Source organism: Brassica rapa, chromosome A04, assembly GCF_000309985.2.
Source record: "Brassica rapa cultivar Chiifu-401-42 chromosome A04, CAAS_Brap_v3.01, whole genome shotgun sequence".
Classification (NCBI taxonomy): Eukaryota; Viridiplantae; Streptophyta; class Magnoliopsida; order Brassicales; family Brassicaceae; genus Brassica; species Brassica rapa.
The window spans coordinates 13,619,984-13,645,617 of NC_024798.2; the positions used below are offsets into that span (position 1 = coordinate 13,619,984).

Sequence of the window (25,634 nt, forward strand, 5' to 3'; positions counted from 1 at the left end):
AAATCTATTGTTATTCAAATATGAATTAAAAAAAACATTTTAAAATTCAGTGTTATTGAATTTGTCATTTCATAAAATACTCTGAAATCCATAATTATTGAACAAAATTTAAATTAGAGATTTTAGAATGCTTTAATTGTTTTTAGAGTGTTTGAAAAGATTTTCTTAATTATAAAAAATAAAAATCTAATTCTCATTGTTTTATATGAGATTCTAGATTGTTTAACAAAAATCACGACTAAATTCTTAGATTCACCTAAAAATTTCTAAAAACTCACTAAATATCAGATCACTTAAAATATCAGATTCAATACTAGGGGTGGGCGTTCGGATACCCGTTCGGGTTCGGGTCGGGTATTTCGGATTTTCGGGTATTTCGGTATAGAGGTGTAGAATCCGTTCGGGTATTTCTGTACTTCGGGTCGGGTTCGGGTATTTTTAGTTCGGATTCGGTTATTTCGGATCGGGTTCGGATATTTAGATTTTGAAAAAAAAATTAAAATTTTCATTTCTCAAGTTTCTTGTATTTAAAAGTATAACATTAAGTTAACTAATTTTTTGTTTTTAATAGATTGAATGGTTAAATAGATTTGGACATAACATTTTAAAACTAAAAAGACACTAATTTAGTTATTTTTAAAAAAAATTTGGTTGTAACTTTTTGTTAATTTTTGAAATAAAAAACTTGACATGCATTTTAATTGAGTAGCAAATCATTTTTTCCGTAATTGTATGTATATCATATGAACTTAAAGTATGTGTAGTATCAATATAAATATTTTATATAAAATGAGAGATGTAAACTAGAAATATAAGGTTGATTATACATATGTTCGGTTATCTTCGGATATCCATTCGGGTTCGGGTATTACCCGTTCGGGTTCGGGTATCCAATCTCTCCTTATTCAATACCCGTTCGGGTATTTTGCTACTTCGGTTCGGGTTTCGGTTCGGGTTTTTCGGATCGGGTTCGGGTGCCACTTCGGATATCGGGTAAAGTGCCCACCCCTATTCAATACAGCCTCCTAAACTTTGTGATCTTCAAACAATTGATGTAGAAAAAACTCGGGAAGACGAGCTATTTCCCCATGAGAAGTATCGTATAGTACCATATGTCTCCCAAACTATGACCTCATTCTAGATGTCTTCGAAATAAAAGTTCTAAACATATTTCTCCATGAAACTCAATTTGATATTGGTTAAGACAATTTTCGGTTTAATCACAAAACCAAACAAAAAAAACTCGTAAATAGAACCGACACCTAATTCAGTTAAACCAATTAAAAAGCGTGACCCGACCATCATCCTCTTCCTCACCCCTTTTTCCCCAGATTTTACCCAATTTTTTCTTCACCTAATCCCTAACCAATCACTTCTTCATCTACATATGTATTGCTTCCATTAATTGATTTCTTCTTTCTTCTCTCATTGTTTTGGATATGCTTGTTAATCTCGTCGCTAAAAATACAGACATGTTCTTCAAGAGAGATAAAGAGATTGGTATCACCATTAACCCAATGGTTTACAAGTTTTGATTCAACGGCCCCACCACCTCTATCACCATTAACACATTGTTTCTTTATGTCTTCTCCTTCAGCCCCATTCTGAATAAATCAAATCTCTTAATTGGAGGAAACTGTCATTAGTGTCTCAAGTTTAATAATATTTAGACAGAACATCAATGGATTAGAGAAGACAAGTCTCACGTAGAAGTAAAAGAAAAAGGAAGAAACTGTTGGGATCAGATAAGCAAATCACGCTAGCTCTGAACCCACACTGTTGGGGAAATAAGAAAACGGACACGGCGCAGCGGAACTTTGCGGTCGTGTTTTCCCTGACCTTGTGAGAACCTGAGAGGAGAATACTTCGACAGTTGCAGGATTTGATATAAGCAATAATAAAATGAGACAAGCAATTTTAACGTGGAAAACCTCCTCGATGTGAGAAGGAAAAACCACGGGACCGTAGTCCACTCAACAATCCACTATATAAATGTATGTGAGTACAACCACGTCCTCCCTGTTCAACAGCCTGAACAGAACAGATACACTAGCTTCAAAGAGCTATCTCCAACACAAGAACAACAACAATAAGAGAGCAACACAAAGCTTCAAAACCGGCAGCAACCAAACGACCTCAGCTCACAAGTATTCCGGCAACCAGAGACTAATCCCACCGTACAAATCCAAGATGAACAAGTCAGTAACACCTCTGCCAAATATCAGCTCAATCAGAGAAGATCTCACCGTCGGATTTACCAAACACTCAAGACAGCACCACTGAAGAACTGTGACGACCAGCTTCACGAAAATCCAGACAACAGAAGATCCAACCGTTAGAATCCAAATCCCTTCGGTGAACCTTTAACCCACTGACTGACGAAACTTCCCACAAAATATCAGTCCGATCAGGATCCGTTTGACCCTCCAAACCTGCCTTGACAAACCCAGACGAAAATCTGTCTCTTCTCTCCTTTTCTCTCTTTTGTGTCAAGAGTCTTCTTGAGTACTCTTCTTTCTTTCTTGTGTTATGTCTCCTCTCACAAACTGGGTTAAGAGACTTTATATATGTGTCTCACTAACCTTAATAACCTCCAAGGCCCAATACTAATCTCATGGACTAATATCAATAGCCTATCACCAAGTTTGGTTATCACCAACCAAACCCATTTGGGTTTCCTCCATCTAGAAGGAACCCAACAGAAACTTTGTGGGTTTATGATTTTGATTTCTCGACTACTTCTACTATGGCTTCAAGCTGGGTTTTTGAAAATTGCTGAGTCTTTGAATTCAACCATGGTTACAGATTGATGAAGGAATAAGAAGACCAAAAGCGTTGGTTTGTTTTATTTTTTTGTAGAGTCAGGTTTAATTTTTGAATTTGGTTTAGTTTGGTTTATTATTAAAATTTTGATGGTTTTGGTTTATCAATAAAATTTTTAAACCAAGTAATTTAATTTTATGGGGTCATGGATTTCGAACTTTTAATCTATGGAGATATAAGTAGTAAGCTTAAGTTTAGTGGAAAAATAGGTTTAGAACTTTTATTTCGGGGACATCTAGAATGAGGTCATAGTTTGAGAGACATATAGTGCTATACGATACTTCTCATGGGGAAATAGCTCGTCTTCCCAAAAAACTCTTCAAATACTTATTTGTTAAAGAAAATATCAAATGTTATCAGGGTAGTTAAAAATCAGTTATTTGTTGGAAGTTGGGAAAATCCATTGATATTTCAATTTTTACAAGTTTCTCATTATTTTTCAAGTCCTTTAATTAGAGGGTGAACCAACGGTTTAACCAGAACGCAAGTAGAAATAAATCAGCAAGTGTTGTGTTATTAGGTGTGAATCCAACCACCACTTTCTATGATTTGATAATATGATTCAATACGTGTTAAGTTGTATCCATCCACTTTCTTCCTACGTTTATTCATCATTACTGCCACGCGTTTTCTCTTCTAAACAACACAACACGTTCTCAACAATCAATCATACCATACCATTTTGTCAGGCTATATACCCCCAATGAAAGCTATACATTGTATTATTGTATATACAACAACTTCTCTTTATAAACCTTCTTGTTTTTTTATTCTACTTACAAATTGCCTTCCATTGTGTTCTAAGACAGTATCTTAAAGGCTGATCCGGTATGAGCTTCCGTTGGTGTTATGAATCTGTGTAACTGTAGACGAAGACACGTACGCACCATTAGTACCACACCTGCCCACCACCACCACCAAAATGTGTGAATGCTTTGTTCAGTTGACTCAATCTTTTGCTCTCTCTCTCTCTCTCTCTCTCTCTCTCTCTCTCTCTCTCTCTATATATATATATATATATATATATATATATATATATATATATATATATATATATATATATCTTTTTGGAGTCGCTGCATCTCCACATACATGCTTCTGTTCTAGTGTTAGAGTTAAACTTCAACAGGCTTCCTCAATGGAAAATACATTGACAACCTGATCACAACAACAACAACCGTGGACGAAAATCAAACTCTATTGTTTTCAAAGTTTGAATGCGCCACACAAGAAGAGCAAATAGCATATTACCAGCCGAACATGTTCTGTTGTTTTTCTAGGCACAGCGCTAATACGCAGTTTATCATAGAGACGTATCATAGAGAATTTTTAGGAAAAGTGGTGAAAACATGTTTCTGATAACTCTTAGAACAAAACCAAACAAGCAATTCTTTTTTCCAAAACAAATGATAAATAATTCTTTAACAAGCTGAATTAAATATTTTCTACATGTTGTTACCGGGATAGAATGACGGAATTTTTTTTTATTTGCTCTTGTTAATACAGTGACAAGTACGGATCATCCTGACCGTCTGATAAGAAACACATGGAGATGGAATTATATTCATATTTATGTATCAACAGGTTGATTTTTTCAGTGCCAAATGACGCAGAAAAGGATTGATATGTCTGCTATTACTTGAGTGTTTATCATGGCTGCTTTCACCGGCTCTCCAAACCAACGAAATTTCCAAATTCCTAGAGAAAAGACAAAACAATTTAACTGCAGTTTGCTAAAGGAAAAAAAATGTTAAATGAAATTATATTTTCTGGACTCATCCAACATCAAGAGCAACAGACAGCTTACTGTCATGATCACAAAGAATACGAAACGAATTTCATATGCTCCACGGATCTGCCTGCCATATTTAGAGTAGAAGCGTGTATCAAGTGATAAAATCAAAGACATTCGCTTGTGTTTGTAGATATAACTACATCATCAAAACATCCTTAAAGGTCACAAACAAATTTTACTGAATGTCCCAAAAGCATCAAGGTTCCATGAGGGTTCTTAACCTGGATCCAAAGTCATAATTCATTGAAGAATGACATTGAATCAAGAACCAAGAAGAAAATACTGGTTCTTTAGGTTCGGTAATGAAGGACTAGCACCTCAATTTCAGTATTCGATATGTTTCACACATCAATCATAAATTTCACAAGAGTCCCATTGGGGCAGGAAGAATGGCTTTTTTTCTTTTGCGTTTCCAAAACAGAATCACAAGTTTCTAAAGTGAAAACTCAAATCCATCGTGTATTCAAAATTATTTTGAAGAAATGTGTTTTCAATGTGTTTTCATATGATTCCAAAAGATTTTGATTTCTAAACGTTTTGAGAAGACACAACAAAATCAACTATTTCACCGAGTTCTAAGGGATCTCTCATCATTAAAGCATGGAGTAATGAATGGGGAGTAGAGTTCAAAGGACCTAGCAATAGTTTTTAAAGCATACAATCAACAGAAAACCCTAACTCTATTTTCTGGGTGGATTATTAGGATCCATCAGAGAGAGGTCATGAAGGACGGACCTAGTATGGAATTCCCTGGTACAGACGATCTATGTGGTGACTATTGCCATGGTCTACACATTGTGAGTCCAGGCTCTTTCCTTCTCATATGTTCCCCTCTTGTTCTCCGAGCAGTTCAAGCTTCTCACCTGGTAATTTCCATTCTTTTTTCTTCTACAAATCTATCATATATTAGCAGAAAGACTGTAACTGTTTTCATATATTGATCTGTAGATCCCAAGTCTGGAAAACGAGTTTCTGTTAAATTTTCTCATTGAATTGACGTTAATAAAAATCAATTCTTGAGGTTCCTTCCTTCGGTTATCCCTGCTTAAGACCTAGCTCAGAGATTTAAAGCGATAGATTTGTATTTAGACAAAAGAAATAAAACTAGTAAACATAAATCGCCATGAGCAATTGCTAGGTATTAAAAAATAGTTTAGTACGTTAAATCGTATGATGAGTGGATCAATCTGCAGACACAACTAAACAATGTCTTAAAGTAATTTCGCCACACGGGAATGTGGCCATAATACCAGACCACTCAATCTTCCCACGAATCTCATCTCCTACCCTATCCAATGCGATCATTCTACACCTAATATCCATCTTCATCAGAGCATGATCAGTATTAAACTGTAACCAGAAAACAGCTAACTTCCCCTCGTACTCCGCCATTTTTCAGCATCAAAGGAATAGAATATTACCTTCCCATCAGAATCAACCAATCTTCTCCAAACCTTTAGCTTTGTGTCAAACCACATTAACCCACTCCGCTTAAAACAAGCATATATCACATTCTCTACCACACACAAGCAATTCATTTTATCACTTTGACTCTCTGTCGCCACGTTGCTTATACCTTCTCTCGGAGTATACGCACTGATTCTCCCATGTAGGGAGTCCACCATGTAAACCCTGTCCTCCAGCGACGCACTAAACCGCGACTTGCATTGCACTTTCTCCTCGCCTGCGAACTCCCAGGTTTGTGTTTCTGGATCGAATACTTCCACTTGGCTCTCATCAACACTTCCTCCGATCACGTATATCTTCCCATCGACCACTCCCACTGCTTCTTCCCGTGCCAACCTAGCATTTCACTTGACTATACGTAGATGTGTCAAATGGGCGGGCCGTCCAATGGTTGCCCATGTCCATATACAAACGGGCTTAATATGGACAAACCCATTTTTCCCATTAGTTTTCATTGGACAAAATATGGAAGACCATTAAGAAAATGGTCTTTATTGGTTTTGGGCTTTATGGACGTGGACTGTCCAATGGTCACAAAACCTAAGGTTTATAAAATTTAAGTTTTTCCGCTAAACTCGTAAAATCGATTTGTTCGCTTAAATTTTAATATCAAATTTTCCCGTCAGAACCAGAAAATCGAGTTTTTCTTCAAAACGCAAAATCGAATTTTTCCGCCAAAACCGGAAAATCGAGTTTTTCTGCCAAAACCGCAAAATCGATTTTTCTCGCCAAAACCGAAATTGTTGTACTTATGAACTTATGTATTATTGTACTTATGAATTTATGGATGAATTTTAATTTTATGAACTTGTATATGTAATTGTATGCTTATAAATTAAAATTTTCTTATATGGTCATTATAGACCCCATGGCAAAACCGAAAAATCGAGTTTCTCTGCCAAAATCAGAAAATCGAGTTTTCCGCCAAAACCGCAAAAATGAGTTTTTTTTCGCCAAAACTGAAAAATCGAGTTTTTCCGTCAAAACTGCAAAATCGAGTTTTTCCGTCAAAACTGCAAAATCGAGTTTTTCCGCCAAAACTGCAAAATCAATTTTTCCCACCAAAACCGTAATTGTTGTATTTATGAACTTATGTATTGTTGTACTTTTGAATTTATGGATGAATTTTAATTTTATGAACTTTTATATATAATTGTATGCTTATAAATTAAAATTTAAAATTTTCTTATATGGTCATTATGGACCCCATGGCAGCCCATAAAAATATGGGTGTTAGTGGGTATGGTCTTTAATGGACATGGTTCTTAATGGACATGGTCACTTTGCTGTCCACAAACAATGAATGGACAAATGGATATGGGCTAATGGACATTGGTTCGCCCAGTTTACAGCTCTAACTATACGCACTGATTCTCCCATGTTCCAAGTCCACCATGTAAACTTTGTCCTCCAGCGACCCACTAAACCGCGAATTGCATTGCACTTTCTCCTCACCTGCGAACTCCCAGGTTTGAGTTTCTGGATCAAACACTTCCACTTGGTTCTTCCCATAAGTTCCTCCAATCACGTATATCTTCCCGTCGACCACTCCCATTGATTCTTTATGGGCCCACCTAGCCACTTTCATGCTTGGACCCATCCGTATAGTACCAGATCGAGTATCAAGGACCCTAACCTTCTTGGAGGGAAAAGGCCATCCGTGATCAGGGAAATAGATCTCTGATCCCACCGAGACGCCGGAAGAATAGAACGTAGGAAAATGAGGAGAGGTCAGGAGACCCGCCAATGAACAAGATCTCTGTTCCACCTGATAGTCATGAGTACTAGTGATCATCTTCTCACCCCGACGCAGAGTGATCCAGTGACACCTTTTGGAGTCTTGGTGGAAATGATAGAAGAGATAGAGGGACTTCTTGGGGGAGACGAGATCGCAGACGGCAGAGTTCAGGCGAACGCACGAGTGACCTTAGGGTTTTGGAGACGCAAGAGATGTTTAGGTCCTCGCTTCTCGGAACGCGGGTTAAGCAGTTCAAAATAACATCGTCGGGCAACGAAGAAAGACATGAAGATGGCCGATAACTATCTTCTTGCGGTGGCGTCTCGGAGTTGGGGGGGGTGTTGAATTTAAAATGCCTTGGTTCTTGTTTCAATAAATGTGGATGATTGTTGTTTTGGCTTGTGACAAAGGTGTCTTTTCCGGTTCTTATATGAAAATTCAAATGGTTTATTTGTGCTATGATATGGCTGGAGCTGATGGAAGTATTAACTTAGGCTGAGCGAGCTTTGAGGTCCCGCTAAATTGGTTATTTGGTTTTATGGAAATGAAGTTTTTTAAGTCCACCAACAAACTTCCTTGACTTATTTAATGTTTAAAGATCAGAATGTTTTTTTCTCCTGTGGTCACTGTTATCATGACATTTACTTCAATTCTTTCAACGAGACATCTGGTTTAAGTTATGGTATTTCATTTCTCCCTATATCTCCATTGTTTGATATCATTACATTCGATCGTCTGACTCTAATCCTTGTCAGTTTCCTACGTGTCGCGTTCACGTTAACTCTCATGGTAGTTGATTACGATGATATCCTTTACGAATCAAATATATATAATTATCATTATTAAATATTTTTTTTATTTTTGTATTTAGGTTTACTTTTTATTTATTTTATAAAATAACCAATATAATAAAGAAAATTTATAAATTTAAAAACAAAATATCTTTTATATATATAGTGTAATTCATAATAAGGAAAGTTCAAAAAAATCTGATTTTAAAGCAAAGAAATAATTTTCCTTTTTAAAAGATAATCTTAAACAACATAATATATATTTAAAAAGTATTAAGAATTTTATTTAAACCAATTCATTGCTCAAATTATTACAAAATAATTTAAATAACATAAATTAAGATATCTTTAACAAATAAAATTTAATTTAATCTTTTTTTTCTTATTTAAGTTTCCTTTTATATTTTTCAAATAACATATATGATAAATAAAATATTAATAAATTTTAAGATGAATATATTTTTATATATATAATGTGATTTCATATAAAGGAAAAATAATATTAAAGTAATTAAAAAATATTTCCTTTTAAAATTTATCGTTACGTTTTTATGTAACTTTGTACCTATCATCACTTTATTTTTATATTTTTTTTCCAAATTAACATATAATAAATTACTATAAAATAAAAATATATTTACTCATCTAAGATGAACAACCAAAAACTAATACAATGAATATAAATAGTTATATTTTAATTTGACAGAATATATGTAACACAACCCACAAAATGAGTAACTAGACCAATCAATTTTTTATTCAAAATCAAACATTAAATTAAAAATAATATATTTTTACTTACAGTAATATTTGTATATATATAAATTATAGAACGGCTCAACATATTATAAATAAATATTAAATTTTCAAATAATATTATATATATATTAACCAACTATTACAATTAAATATTTTGCATAACTTTTATATATATATGCATAAGGTTTCAAAGAACTGTCATTATTATATTTATCTATGTAACTTTGAATCGTTAACACTTTAGTTTACTTTTACTATTTAATTCTCAAAATAACATTTATTAAATTATACATAATCTTACTAAAATTTGTTTACAAATCTAAGACAAGAATCAAACTACATCAGAATAACAAAATTAATCAAAATTTTAAGTTGTACAACAAAAATATTATGGTTGAATCGAAAAATTAAATGGTATCTTATATATCCAAATAATAATCAAACATTCGAGATATTATATATCCAAAATTATACGTCTAATTAAAATAACATAATTTTATTTAAAACCATTCATATTGATTATCATATAAATAATAAAATAATTAAAGTTAAAAATAAAATATTAATAAATTACTGTAACGTATAATATTTATACACGTGCATGAGCACATGAAAATCACTTAGTAAAATAGATAAATAGGCATTTAGAACCACAATTTTGTTTCCTTCCTCTTTTTTTTTTCTTTCTTTCTTATATTATATACGTGTTGATTGTTGTTTAAATTTATAAATGCCTTGGTTCTTGTTTCAATAAATGTGGATGATTGTTGTTTTGGCTTGTGACAAAGGTGTCTTTTCCGGTTCTTATATGAAAATTCAAATGGTTTATTTGTGCTATGATATGGCTGGAGCTGATGGAAGTATTAACTTAGGCTGAGCGAGCTTTGAGGTCCCGCTAAATTGGTTATTTGGTTTTATGGAAATGAAGTTTTTTAAGTCCACCAACAAACTTCCTTGACTTATTTAATGTTTAAAGATCAGAATGTTTTTTTCTCCTGTGGTCACTGTTATCATGACATTTACTTCAATTCTTTCAACGAGACATCTGGTTTAAGTTATGGTATTTCATTTCTCCCTATATCTCCATTGTTTGATATCATTGCATTCCATTGTCTGACTCTAATCCTTGTAAGTTTTCTACGTGTCGCGTTCACGTTAACTCTCATGGTAGTTGATTACGATGATATCCTTTACGAATCAAATATATATAATTATCATTATTAAATATTTTTTTTTTTTGTATTTAGGTTTACTTTTTCTTTATTTTATAAAATAACCAATATAATAAAGAAAATTTATAAATTTAAAAACAAAATATCTTTTATATATATAGTGTAATTCATAATAAGGAAAGTTCAAAAAAATCTGATTTTAAAGTAAAGAAATAATTTTCCTTTTTAAAAGATAATCTTAAACAACATAATATACATTTAAAAAGTATTAAGAATTTTATTTAAACCAATTCATTGCTCAAATTATTACAAAATAATTTAAATAACATAAATTAAGATATCTTTAACAAATAAAATTTAATTTAATCTTTTTTTTTCTTATTTAAGTTTCCTTTTATATTTTTCAAATAACATATATGATAAATAAAATATTAATAAATTTTAAGATGAATATATTTTTATATATATAATGTGATTTCATATAAAGGAAAAATAATATTAAAGTAATTAAAAAATTTCCTTTTAAAATTTATCGTTACGTTTTTATGTAACTTTGTACCTATCATCACTTTATTTTTATAATTTTTTTCCAAATTAACATATACTAAATTACTATAAAATAAAAATATATTTACTCATCTAAGATGAACAACCAAAAACTAATACAATGAATATAAATAGTTATATTTTAATTTGACAGAATATATGTAACACAACCCACAAAATGAGTAACTAGACCAATCAATTTTTTATTCAAAATCAAACATTAAATTAAAAATAATATATTTTTACTTACAGTAATATTTGTATATATATAAATTATAGAACGGCTCAACATATTATAAATAAATATTAAATTTTCAAATAATATTATATATATATTAACCAACTATTACAATTAAATATTTTGCATAACTTTTATATATATATGCATAAGGTTTCAAAGAACTGTCATTATTATATTTATCTATGTAACTTTGAATCGTTAACACTTTAGTTTACTTTTACTATTTAATTCTCAAAATAACATTTATTAAATTATACATAATTTTACTAAAATTTGTTTACAAATCTAAGACAAGAATCAAACTACATCAAAATAACAAAATTAATCAAAATTTTAAGTTGTACAACAAAAATATTATGGTTGAATCGAAAAATTAAATGGTATCTTATATATCCAAATAATAATCAAACATTCGAGATATTATATATCCAAAATTATACGTCTAATTAAAATAACATAATTTTATTTAAAACCATTCATATTGATTATCATATAAATAATAAAATAATTAAAGTTAAAAATAAAATATTAATAAATTATTGTAACGTATAATATTTATACACGTGCATGAGCACATGAAAATCACTTAGTAAAATAGATAAATAGGCATTTAGAACCACAATTTTGTTTCCTTCCTCTTTTTTTTTTCTTTCTTTCTTATATTATATACGAAGAGAAGAATTAGAATATGATTATTTTTTCTTATGTTATGTTATTCAACTAATAAAAATGTTGAATATTGGCTACTGATATTTAGTGTGATTTGGACAGAATATTAGTCTATAAAATTCGATAAAAAATAAAGAACTAATCAATTTTTTTAACAAAAACTGATTAACAAAAACTTCTGTTTGCCAGATTATTATAACCTAATCAAGCCACTACATAAATGAATGTGTGCGAGGAAGGGAAATTGGCCTTGCGCAGATGGGCCATTTTTTAATAACAGAATCATAGGGAACAGTTGTCACTGAACTCTTTTCAATTTCACAAAAATCTTAGCCTCGCTCTCTTGCTTCCCGTCGAATCTCCTTCCCCAATATTCGCCGGTGATGAGCATAATCCGAAAATCACAGGCGGCGAGAGTTACGAGTGATGCAAGACGAAGAATGGCTGAAGGATATTATTAATATTCCTGATGCGGAGAGAATCGGAGTCCGCTTCTCGGCTGAGACAAATTATCTCCGATATGCTTCCTCTCTTCTCTGAACAGCACTCCGAAGACGACATCCTCGCTGTACGTCATCTTCCTCTCCTTTATCTTTGTCTATCTCTGTAGATGATTCCTAGGGTTTTATTTTCAAGTTATCTTGTTCGTTGCGCTCGCTCGTGTACGTACTCTTCTCTGTTCACAGAAGTTAACGTCGTACAATTTAGCTTCTTCGTCGTCTCTCTCGTATAAATTCTTATACTGGTTCTTCTTTTCCCCTTACGGTTTTGGTTACTCGAAGGAAATTTTCATCGATGATTGATTAGTGTAGCATATGGCTGACTCATATAAGGTTACGAGTGCATTTGGATTTCAGAAATGACTTCTAAGATCTCTGTGTATACCTAATTTCATCGTTGGACTCTTATCGTGTTTTTTGTATTGTACATCTGATCCGCTGGTAATTGCAGGTGACTTTGTGTTGAGATTTATGGATTTGTGGTATCTACTGATGATGAATTAGTTTGTTTCAAGAGTATATTACGGTGATTTTTTGTAACGGCGAGAGTCAAAGGCATGCACAAGACTACTTGGAGGCATTTCTTGGGGAGCGATCTGGAGAATTTGTTGCATGGTTTGCTTTCTGGATCCCGTCTTTGTTAGCTTCATGTACTCAGTGAATACACATAAGGATGCTGAACATGGCGATTTCAATGTGTGTGTTCTCTTTTTCAGCTTATGGAAGCTTTTTTTGAAGGACATTACTCAAGGTAAAAGAGAAACTTATGCTTCTAAACCTAGGACTGGTGTTGAATTTGGTTCTCATGATACTCTAATCGAACAAGGTTCAAGCTCCCGAAGTCATTGTGACTATGTTCACAAAGCTACTACTCTTACTTATCGGATGAACGTAATACAAAGACATTTTCATATGTGTGAATGCTGAACCAGTTTCTTGGGTATATAGTATCATTGTGGATAGATTTGTAGGAAAATATGGTACCATCTACTGCTCTATAAGACGTTGAGGATCATGTGTCACCAAAAGCTAAAAGCATGAAAATGTTACAACAAGAGCTCATTAATAACCCTTGTAAAAGGACACAACCTAAACTGAGAGAGGATCAGAGCTTGTCTGATGTTAATTACTCTAGAAAAGTACTCTGCTCTGTTATCGTTTCCGCCACTAAGCAACCATGTTGTAAGAATCCTGATAGATATGAAAAGGTTAATTTCTTATTCCTATCTAGTTTTCCAAATGTTTATGGAGTGCAGATCTGTAACTTGACCCCTGCACATTTGCACAACAGTTTGTTGATGAAGGGAACAAGATGCAGAAGCGTCTATACTTTCCCAAAAGAGAAGTAAGGCAATCATATTTTTCATATGTCCCTTCAGGTACTATCTCGGTTCTTGACTTCTTACGATCTCTTAATGATATGACGAGTGCTATATATTCATACTCATAAAAAAACAACATCCCAGGAGGAGCTGTGTATGCAAGATCTCATGAGGCAGCTTCGAGCCAGGAAATGATGCTTCATGTTAGTGTTTGGGATCGGTTGGGGCAACCAGGCGACCAAAAATACCATATATTGTCTAAGGTTAGACTTAATCTAGATGAAAACAGAACGCCTAAGCAGCTTGGACGCGCATTTTCTGCAGCATATATTGAACAGCATAATGAGACGTTTCAGAGAGAAGTTCCTGCAGTCGTTTACATGCACAGAGTTCTCCCACCCCTTGAAGCTAGGAAACCCAAGAGTGGAACTATTACATACACTGAACCTCATATCATGCATAACTTCAGCAAAAAGAGGCGATATGGCATCATCAACCCTAATTCCGTAGATGCTTCAGTTGGTGATCTTAGCAGTGTTCTTCAGTATAAGCAAGCTAAACAGGATGTTGAAAAGCCAAGCCTGCTCTCCTCTCAGTCCAAAAAGCCGGATATTTTTTCAGTACGTTTGATAGTTATGCTTTATGTGAATCTTGAGATTTCTCACATCTCAAACAATGATGTCTTTTCTTTTATTAGGAAATAGTGAATATGAAACAGAAGCTGCAACAACTAGATAACCAAATTAATCAAGCGAAGCATTTGAAGAAACAAAAATTTGGAGAACTCAAAGGTTCAGTACAATCTGGTATGCAAACTTTACGCTTTGGAACATCCAATATTAATATTCTAAAGTTTCCACTAACCATATATGTTTTGTTCGTTGAAGCCTTAAGTTTACTGCTTTCCTATCCAAATTCATGTAATTGAATGTTTAAACTCAATTTGAGAAGCACCCAAGGCTTAAACTTATGTAATCATCTAAATAAGCCATTGCGGTTTCTACTTTTTTGACTATCATGTTGCCTCATATCAGTCGATAAGTTTTTTATGTGCAGGCGAGTTGCAGCAAAAACATGATGACACAGAATCAAGCATCATACATGTTACCAATGTATATTTCCTTAAACTTTCTTCCTTGGATGATGCTAGCTAGAATCTTGACCCTAGTCTCTATCCTCTACCCACATGATTCTTAGGTTGAGAAATTACTCAGTCCTCCCAAATGCATGATGATTTGGATGTTGTATCGTTTTGAATTTGTCACTAAAGACTATATGGGACTCATTATTCCTGAACTTATCAGGTAAACTATGCGGCAAGTAAAGAAGTTATATCAATGTTGTTCAGCAAGTGTGGAGCTGTCAAAAACATTACAATTGTAACTGATCCAGTACACTTTTCCTCTTAATCTCTTTTGTTCTTTGCAAGAGTTTACCACACACAGTACACATTTTAAGCAAGAAATTATCCTCATTGTATACAAAATCATTCCTTCTCCAAGGCTGCTTTTGTGACGTTTGCTACAAAGGAGTCAGTTAACAAAGCAATAGCTCTGAGCGGCACAATGTTCTTTTCAAGACCAATCAAGGTCCACTTCAGTTCTTCTATGTGTCTTGATCCATATTCCGACACTAACTTATTTGTTTTCCAACTGTACCAAGTTTTGGGAGTCACACATGATAATGTCTGGAGTAGTGACTGGGGCACTACAGGTAGTCATTGGAAGTTAAACCAACAAAAACATTGTGGTAGGGTAATACATAAAGGTAGTCTGAAAACATCAGCTTAACGACGTTGTTGTACAGCTTTTATGGAATAGTATTAAGACTTTTGATTCCAAGTAAGAACGAAAAAACTAATAAGCATACATTTGTTCAGACAGAGTCCAAACTTTAATTTCTGCTCTTTTTTCTTCTTAGGGCCTGACTGGTTTAAACGCAACGGTTGCGGTTGCGGGAGTTTGTGGATGCGGGCGGTTGCGGTTTCTAGCGGTTTTAAGAGATTTGTACGACTGGTAATGCAGTTAAAAATTGGTGCGTTTGCGGGTGACTTATGACTGGTTAACTACCAAATGCGGTAACAGTCAAATAATAAATTAACAATATTTATATTTAATATAATTATAAAAATATCAAAAATTATAAAATTATAATAAATATAAAATTTATATTTAGAAAGTTATAATTCTAATTTTTAAAAATTTATTGAACTTGTTTTTATTATAAAATTTTATAATATTAATTAAAATATAATAGATATATTTTAATATTTTCATAACTTCAATTTTAAAATTTTTATTAAATATTTTTACTTTTATATATATTGTTTTAAAAAAAAAAAAAAAAATTTATCCTCCCGCAACCGCAAACGCTAGCTGGAGCCAGCTTTTGAATTTATGAGATTCAGAGCGGTTTGAAGCGATTTAGAGCGATTTGAGTGATTGTTGCAAACCGTCGACAACCGCTATCAACCGCAAAAGCTGCGTTTGCGGGTGGTAGCGGAAAAACCAGTCGCCCTCTTAATTAACTGAACATTAACATACAAACTAGATCTTCTCTTGAGACAACAACATACCTTCATATTTTTTTTTCTTTTTAAATACACAAACACAGACAAATAACTTAGTTATTTTTTTTTGGACAAACACATAACTTAATTATCTATTAGCCATTTTTCATATAATATTTCTTCTCCTTTCTCTTTTATTTAGTCGATAGTCATAGGTTGACTCATACAACATCTGAAACGGGCTTTTCTAGCTGTCGTCATTATCTCTGTTTCAGCAGCTTCAAGCATATTCACAACCTCAACGAAACTTGGACGCACTTCCGCGTTACCATCCCAGCATCGAGTCATGATCTCAGTCAGCGCGGGGAGACAGTCGTTAGGGATCGTTGGACGCACTCCTCGGTTCACAACCGCAAACGCAGCCTGTACTGCTGTCATGTTTTGGAACGGTAGTTGTCCCGTGATTAACTCCCACAGCACGATCCCGAAACTATACACATCCACTTTATGATTGTAGTTTCTATGTTGTATCATCTCTCTGCATCCATCAACAGAAAACGTGATCAACATTAGTATAACTTCCATAGAAACAAGAATGATAGAAAGGTTTTAAAATGAAACTTACGGAGCCATCCATCTGTAAGTTCCGGTTTCTGGTGTCATTCCTTCGGTCTGAACTTCGATTCTAGCAACACCAAAATCCGCAATCTTGATTGACTTGTCAGCAGAGATGAGAAGGTTATCCGACTTGAGATCTCTGTGTATCAAGTTGTGTGCATGAACATAAGCCATACCCCTAGCGACATCCAACGCCTGTTTGACAGCTATCTTCAACGGCACTGCACGGTTCTGTCTTTTTGTCAGAAACTGCCTCACGGAACCTCCTTTGGCATATTCAGTCACTATACACCACACCATCGGCTTCCGACAGGCCCCGATGAACCTCACGATGTTTGGATGCTTCAGATTCGCAAGCATAGTCACCTCTTGTTGGAACTGTTGTTCCATGAATTGTGCCTTTTCCAGGCTGTTCTCTGGACGCTCAAGTATCTTGATCGCCACATCCACCCCGTTGTAACTCCCTTTGTATAACTTACCAAAAGCACCTTGAGCAAAAGGAGGACCCATGCGGAGATTCCTCAGATTTATCGTCCACTCTTCATAGTTAGCCAGCCCTTCGGTTGGATACATGTTGTCCATCAGTGCATGAGTCAAGGCATCATTGTCCAACGGATGTGTGATTTTCCTCGGGCGGTACACACTTTGCCCAACAGAAGGTGAGTAGGCATTATTGCGCAGCGGCTTCAACCCCGGGTGGGAGATAAGAGCGTCGCTGGAACCAACACTACTGTTGTCGACAGACATTGACACAAAACCTCCAGCATTGCTAGTCTGCATATTCATGGACATGTTGGTACCTTCGTTAAGCTTTTGGTAGAAGTCTTGTGTGAAAGCATAGTAGTTGTTGTCATTGTTGTTGTGGTTTAGCACGTTAAACTTTGCTCCGTCAAGCATCTTTCCAACCTCAGTTATTATCCGACCCAACTGAAAGCGCACACACATAAAAAAAACTTTAAACAAAAGGTGACACATATCAATCACTTCAACAAAAGAGATAACCAAAACTGATTTTGTGTATTATCAAGCTGGTTTTGTGTTTAAAGTGCAGGAAATCACGAATAAAACTTACTTATGAAATAAAATGAAGAACCTTGAGCTTTATACCGTGCACGCCTTCGAAACAAATGAACTATTAAGCAAACACAGCAAAGTTAAGTTTTTAACATTAGATGCAAATTTAGCATTAAACTCTTGACAAAGAAAAAGTGAAGAATACAGGAAGTAAACACAAATCCGAAGATTCGAGTACATTAAAAGAAGAAATTAGGATTTACCTAGAACTTTCTAAGCTCAATAAAACAGTAGAAAACACATGAAATACAACATCTTTTACAACATATGAGTAAAATGATCAAAGAGCGAAGAAAATAGTGACTAGTATATAATTATAGAAACTAAGACATTTAGCTCATAAAATCTCAAAGTTTTAAAAGTTTTAATCAAAAACCTAATTAAGAATCAAGAGAAAAGAAAGGAAGAGGAAGGCGGAAAAGATGAAGAGTGAAGAATACGAGTCAGTCGTTGTTCGCTATTTATTTAATTTTTGAGTTCATTTTAATTAATTTTTAAATGTCTTTTATTAATTTTGAAGTCATACTCTCGCTCACAGTGTCTGTTTCATACGCATTTTAGGGAACGACAAGTGTTGATCTTTCATTAGCTAGCATGAGCTCGTCGTATGAGGCAGCGCGTTGCCGCTTTAACGCAAAACAGTACTCTTTTCTTACTCACGCTTGTTTTCCTTTTCAGACAATTATTATTAAATTGCCTAAACAGCAACTTTTATTTTGTAACGCTCCAACCTCTCAAACTCGTTCGTTTCTATTAAAGAAAAAAAGGAAGAAAAATCTCGTATTTTGATGAAAGTTTACAGATGGAATAAAATCAGGTAAGCGTTTTTTGTTTGAAAACAGGTGGCTTATGTTTTTCACAACCGTTACTTTTATCCTCTTCTTCTACAGGCTAGTTTTTGGATTCCTTAGCAACAAAATTAATATATTTTGTGAAAGATTTTGACAAGTGAGTTACGTAACTTAATTGTTTTCAAGTATAAATCCAATGTTATCTTTAATTGCCAAAATTTAAACAGTTTTATATTGTTAATGGTTTTAAATTGTGGTTAAAGAATCTTTTGTAAGAAAAATAATACATAATTTTAATATAATATTTTTGAAACAAAAATGATAAATTATTTTAAAATAAAAATGATAAATAATTTTAAAATATAAATGATACATAATTTTAATCCAAGTTAAACTCTGACATTTCAGTTTTATAAGTGTTTTCGATTATGTTGATTTTCTTAAATATTAGTAATATTCAATGTAGTTTAATCTAATGTCAAAAACTAATGTGTTATTTAGAATATTTTAATAAATAATTTATATAATGTAAATATATTTCAAGTATAAATACAAGATTATTTGAAATGTCAAAATTGATAATTTTCAACAATTAAGTGTTGTTAACTATTTACCGTTTAGTTAAACGATCTTTTATAGTAAGAATGAATGATAACTTTAACATAATGGTTATTTTGTTCGTTGTATCTTAACTATGTTTTCAGTTTTAACTGTGTTTATAGTTTGCTGATTTTGAAAAATGTGTAATATTCATTATAGTTTAATATAATGTCAAAATTAACGTGCTATTCAAAAAATATTAAAACATTATCTATTAATAAATTACATATGTGTAAAATTTGATGATTTGAAAATTTTATGATGTAAACATAGTTAGGTTATATTTTATAAGTAAAATGGCTCATAACTATAGAAACATTATTTTGCGTTTTGTTTTTAAGAATACTTTCAATTTTAATGTATTTATATTTTTCGGATTTTTAGATATTAGTAATTTTCATTGTAATATTTTGCCTTTTTTTAAGAATATTTTTAATTTTAATGTATTTAATATTTTGCAAATTTTTAGATATTAGTAATTTTCATCGTAATTAGTAAAACGACAAACTAGCAAGTTATTTGTGTCATTTGGAAAGTATTAATGTTTTTTTGTTAACGATTTAACATCTTGTCATAAAGGATCATATCGACAAGTTAGTGTTGTTAACGGTTTACCGTTGACGTTAGAATATATTTTATAACTGAACGGTTAATAACTTTATAATGATTATTTTTGTCTTTTATTTTACGAATGTTTTCAATTTTTATGCATTTATATATTGATGATTTGTATATACTAAAAATATTCAGCGCCGTTTAGTAATAACGACAAAACAAACGTAAACGACAAAACAAATGTGTCATTTGGAAAATATTAATAATAATTTTGTTAAGGATTTAACATTGTGTAAAAAAGATCATCTCGAAAATATCATGTTGTTAACGGTTTACATCAAGTTATTTGTGTTTTTTTTGGAAAGTATTAATGATTTTTTTGTTAACGATTTAACATCGTGTCATAAAGGATCATCTCGACAAGTTAATGTTGTTAACGGTTTAACGTTGTCATTAGAATATCTTTTATAATTAAGCGGTTCATAACTTTATAATGATTATTTTTGTCTTTTGTTTTACCAATATTTTCAATATATCAATAATTTGTATATACTAAAAATATTCAGCTTCGTTTAGAAATAACGAAAAAACAAACGTAAACGACAAAACAAACATGTTATTTAGAAAGTATTAATAATATTTTTGTTAGGGATTTAACATTGTAAAAGAAGATCATCTCGAAACTTTTATGCTGTTAACGGTTTACCGTCGTTGTTAGAAAATATTTTATAATCAAACGGTTCATAACTTTATAATGATTATTTTGTTTTTTGTTTTATGAATGTTTTAATTTTTATGCATTTATATATCGATGATTTGTATATACTAATAGTATTCAGCGTCGTTTAGTAATAACGACAAAACAAACGCAGACGACAAAACAAACATGTTATTTGGAAATCATTAATAATATTTTTGTTAATGATTTAACATTGTGTCAGAAAAGATCGTCCCGAAAATATTATGTTGTTAACTGTTGGTTTTTCGTTGTCGTTGGAATATCTTTTATAATTAAACGGTTCATAACTTTATAATGGTTATTTTGTCATTTGTTTTAAGAATGTTTTCCAACTTTTATGCATTTATATGTCGATGATTTGTATATATTAATAGTATTCAGTGTCGTTTAGGAATAACGACAAAACAAACGTGTTATTTGGAAAGTATTAATAATATTTTTGTTAACGGTATAACATTGTGTCAGAAAATATCATCTCGGCAAAATTTTGTTGCTAACGGTTTACCGTTATCGTTTGAATATCTTTTTTAATTAAACGGTCCATAATTTTGTAATGATTATTTTTGTATTTTGTTTTAAGAATGTTTTTCAACTTTTATACATTTATATGTTGATGATTTGTATATACTAATCAGCATCGTTTAGTAATAATGACAAAACAAACGTGTTATTTGGAAAGTAGCAATAATATTTGGTTAACGATCTAACATTATGTCAGAAAGGATCACATCTCGACAATTTTATGTTGTTACCGGTTTACCAGTTTCGTTAAAATATATTTTATAATTAAACGGTTCATAACTTTATAATGATTATTTTTTTCTTTTGTTTTAAGAATGTTTTTTGCATTTATATGTTGATTATTTGTATATACTTATAATACTTAGCATCATATAGTAATAACGACAAAAATGTGTTATTTAAAAAATATTAATATTTTTTTGTTGACGATTTAATATTGTGTTAGAAAGGATCATCTCAACAATTTTATGTTGATGACGGTTTACAGTTGTCGTTAGAATATATTTTATAAGTAAATGGTTCATAACTTTGTAATGATTTTTGTTGTCATTTGTTTTAAGAATATTTTTCAACTTTTATGCATTTATATTTAGATGATTTGTATATACTAATAATATTAAGTGTCATTTAGTAATAAAAAAATGTTCTATTTGGAAAGTATTAATTATTTTTTGTTAACGTTTTAACATTGTATCAGAAAGGATTGTCTCGAAACTTTTATGTTGTTAACGGTTTACCGTTGTCGTTAGAATATATTTTATAATTAATTCATAATTTTATAATGATTACTTTTTTCTTTTGTTTTAAAAATGTTTTTAAACTTTTATGCATTTATATGTAGATGTTTTTTATATACTAATAATATTCCGCATTGTTTAGTAATAACGACAAAATAAATGTATTATTTGAAAAGTATTAATAATTTTTTTGTTAACAATTTAACATTGTGTTAGAAAGGATCATCTCAACAATTTTATGTTGTTAACGGTAAACCGTTGTTGTTAGAATATCTTTTATAGTTAAACGGTTCGTAATTGGTAATGATTTGTTTCTTTTTTTTTAAGAATGTTTATCAACTTTTATGCATTTATATGAAGATGATTTGTATATACTAATCAGCGTTGTTTAGTAATAACAAAAAAACATGTTATTTGGAAAGTATTAATAAAGGCTTTTGTTAACGGCTTATCATTGTGTCAAAATGGATGATCTTGAAAATTTTATGTTTTTAATGGTTTACTTAGGCTGGAGATAAAATTTGTAACCGAAATCCAAACCGAACTAGAATGGGTCTTGTAAGACGTTACAAAACATATCCAAACCTGATGTGTTATTAGTTGAAATCGAACAGGTAACCTAAGAAACTCGAAAAAACGAAAACCGTGAAAAAAATCTGAAGAAAGAGATCTAAGTGTCCAAATTAATATGCAATATAAATATTTGAAACATATATATGTATTTAAAATATCCAATTCAGATTTATTTTGATATAATATCTAGAAATAAATATTTAAATTTTAAATAGGTACCTTAAATACCTAATTATATATAAATAAGTATTTATTTCCTATGTTTTGCGCTTAAATTTTAGAATTTACTTTGGGTATATCCAGACGAACCAACACAACCCGAATCCAAACGAAATATGGTTACTTTGTAGGTTTTAGGATGTGATATAAATTAGAACTGAAACCAATGTATTATATCCGAACCCTACCTGTACTTGAAAATTTAGTAGAATGAAACTTAGGATGTGATACAAATTAAAATTGAATGCAAATTATCATATCCAACCTCGACAGGTATGGGAAGGCCCATGCCTAGGTTTACGGTGGTCATAAGAATATATTTTATAACAAAATTCCGTATAATTTATATTATATTTATTAAATAAATAGTATGTAAAAATTGATTCATAGTTATAGCATATGATTAGGGGTGGAAAATTAACCGAAGCGAAAGCCCAAACTTAACTCGAACTAAGAGAAATAAATACAAACCAAACCAAATCTGGCATAAAATACTGAATAAAACTTGTTTTATGGTATTTTAGGTTATGAGTTTATCCGAACCCAAATAAATATCTGAAAACCCTCAAAAAAATTCATAACTCCAGAAAATATGCATACCAAACCCAAAGAGAATCCTGAATAAGAATCCAAAATACTTAGAAATTTTATTGGATAAAATAAGTATATGTTACATGAATAATTATTCCAAATCTTAGTTTAATATATTTTTTTATTTCGTGTTCTTCCTTCTTATCTATAGTCGAGATTTATCGGGTTCAATATATTTTAGCTTTGGGTTTATCGAATATGATGGGGTTTGCATAATATTTGAGCTTTGTTCTCTAATTTCATTTTATTTTAGTCTCTAATTTCACTTGTTAATAAAATAGAACAAAAAAAATATTTGTTGGTCAAATGAGAAAATAACCACGCTAGTTAAATTATACTTGAGTGGTGCATCTATTTAATTCTGCTCACACTATACCAAATCCATACCGCTTTTATGTTTTCAATCTTAAAGCGTAGTTTTCTAAATCCTATGACGATTCTTATCATTATCAGTATGCATCAATTTTCTTGCATCATCACAAAAATAAATGTGAAATGGTATTACTGAATTAGAAAAATATTGCAACATGAATGCATCATAATCCCCTATATATTAATAGAGAAATATTAAAAAAGTTATAACATGTAGTTCGTACTAAATAAAAAAAAATATTTTGTTGAGTTGTCACGTAATTGAAATGTTAATTTTGCTTATGTGGCGGCTTGAAAATCAATTGAAAATTTTTTTAATCCAAAATTAAGTTATTAAAGAATGTTATATTATATAGTATGTCCATTATGGACCATTCATTTATCAAATTGAAATTATTATATATTATTTCCTTAAATAAAACCTACGAAATTACCTAATGTGATTAAAATATATATGACAATTAATGATTTTAAATAATAAAGGTTTTTGTTAATAATCTGTATAATTTCTATCATTTTTGTTTAATTGTTTATTATTAAAATAAATTACACAATTACATTAATCATATAATAAAAATGTAAATTTTTTGTATATGTTGTATTTTGAATTTTTTAAAACGAGAATAAATTCCTAAAACTGTTAAAGTCTTACATAAACTTTTGTGATCAAGGTTTAAATTTTTTTTCAATAATAAGATACAGTAATTATAAAATCATATCAATAAATAAATTTATTTTAATAGGTGTTTATGTTATAATATATATATATATTTCATATCGTTTTAATTAAACTATACAATATGAAAATACATACTTATATTTTGATATTTGCGTTGAACATATATTGAAAAGTTAATATTTTAATTTTAAAATCTTCATTATTTTTTAAAAATGATTATAAATGATTGAAACAACTAGACATTCCATATTAAAAGAAATTGTTGGTGTAAAATTTTGTTACACATATATGCAAATAATCATAAAATAATTTGAGTAGAAACCTCATTCAAAAAATATTCATATTAAAAGTATATTATATATCTATGTTAATAACATTTAAATTTAATTATATATCATATACGATAGATAAAATTGATTGTTTTGCTATATTTATGCTAAAATGATTGCGACTAAACAAAAGCAGTCGTTTAATTTATATCCGCACGCCAATTTATTACATAATAGTAACTTATTTATTAGTTATTTAATATAGAATTATTATTTTATGATTTCATAGTATGCAAAAAACATAAAAAATAAATATAAAATATTTATTCTGCACAAGAAACGAATCTTAACCTAAGTATATATCTCTTTAATAATTTTAAATCTTAAATATTTTCTAAATCTTAGGCCAAAACAAAATAACAAAATGAGAATAAACTCAAAAATCAATATTTATATCGAACAATAACCAAAATGAAAAAATCGACACAATAATGAAAAAAATATTGAAGATAGATAGGATTGGCATGTGAACGTAAACTTCTTATAACCATAATTAACTTTTAAATTGCTAAATCATGATTTAAAACCCAGCTTACACAGTTTCATTGTAACCAAATAGTAGGCCTGAGATTCTTCAACCTAAACTTTAGGTTCTTATGCGATATATGTTTTTTTGACTTAAAATATTTTTAAAAATGGGATCAGCTCATCAGTAAAAAAATTATATAATTAGTAAAAAAGAATTAAAAAAATTAAAAAAAATTGTTTAAGGGCCAAAAATATTATTTCGATCAAGAATATAAATTTTATTTTTCCATACGATATTTCTTAAATAATTCTCATATAAATTCACTTTGCGCAGGACGCAGGTCTTATCCTAGTTCATAAGCATTCTCCAATCTCCAGGAAGATGTTATAAACTTTCTTACCATTAAACTAGGATTACAATTAAAATACTAACCC

The 25,634-nt window shown here is 31.0% G+C and overlaps 4 protein-coding genes across 15 annotated transcripts; 1 reads left to right on the forward strand and 3 right to left on the reverse strand.

Annotated features, from left to right (window-relative positions):
* Positions 1-5,800: 5,800 nt before the first annotated feature.
* Positions 5,801-6,521, reverse strand: LOC117133358 (putative F-box/kelch-repeat protein At2g41360). Its single transcript, XM_033289372.1, has 4 exons — positions 6,499-6,521; positions 6,040-6,421; positions 5,869-5,941; positions 5,801-5,805 (listed from the first exon to the last, which is right to left on the reverse strand). Exons 1-4 carry the CDS (start codon positions 6,519-6,521, stop codon positions 5,801-5,803), a joined length of 483 nt encoding a protein of 160 aa, XP_033145263.1.
* A 918-nt stretch (positions 6,522-7,439) lies between these two features.
* LOC103864539 (F-box/kelch-repeat protein At2g22050-like) lies at positions 7,440-7,880 on the reverse strand. The gene has a single exon (XM_033289373.1). It carries the CDS (start codon positions 7,878-7,880, stop codon positions 7,440-7,442), a length of 441 nt encoding a protein of 146 aa, XP_033145264.1.
* Positions 7,881-11,025: 3,145 nt separating this feature from the next.
* On the forward strand, positions 11,026-25,403 carry LOC103864640. 12 transcript variants are annotated; one of them, XM_033289545.1, is made up of 12 exons: positions 11,038-12,569; positions 12,953-13,116; positions 13,218-13,392; positions 13,473-13,709; positions 13,793-13,880; positions 13,968-14,443; positions 14,521-14,629; positions 14,880-14,935; positions 15,128-15,214; positions 15,326-15,590; positions 15,744-15,838; positions 18,586-25,403. In XM_033289545.1, the coding sequence occupies exons 4-12, from the start codon at positions 13,539-13,541 to the stop codon at positions 18,811-18,813; spliced, it is 1,575 nt and encodes a 524-aa protein (XP_033145436.1). In that variant the 5' UTR covers positions 11,038-12,569; positions 12,953-13,116; positions 13,218-13,392; positions 13,473-13,538; the 3' UTR covers positions 18,814-25,403. The 12 variants fall into 12 exon arrangements, 10 of the variants coding, with proteins under 10 accessions (XP_033145440.1, XP_033145436.1, XP_033145435.1 ...); XM_033289546.1 differs by having other exon boundaries at positions 11,040-12,569; positions 13,218-13,252; XM_033289549.1 differs by lacking the exon at positions 13,473-13,709 and having other exon boundaries at positions 11,026-12,569; positions 13,218-13,252; positions 13,758-13,880.
* On the reverse strand, positions 16,473-18,370 carry LOC103864540 (serine/threonine-protein kinase STY13). The gene is made up of 4 exons (XM_009142293.3): positions 18,228-18,370; positions 18,023-18,082; positions 16,958-17,877; positions 16,473-16,870 (listed from the first exon to the last, which is right to left on the reverse strand). Exons 3-4 carry the CDS (start codon positions 17,845-17,847, stop codon positions 16,531-16,533), a joined length of 1,230 nt encoding a protein of 409 aa, XP_009140541.2. The 5' UTR covers positions 17,848-17,877; positions 18,023-18,082; positions 18,228-18,370; the 3' UTR covers positions 16,473-16,530.
* Positions 25,404-25,634: the final 231 nt, after the last annotated feature.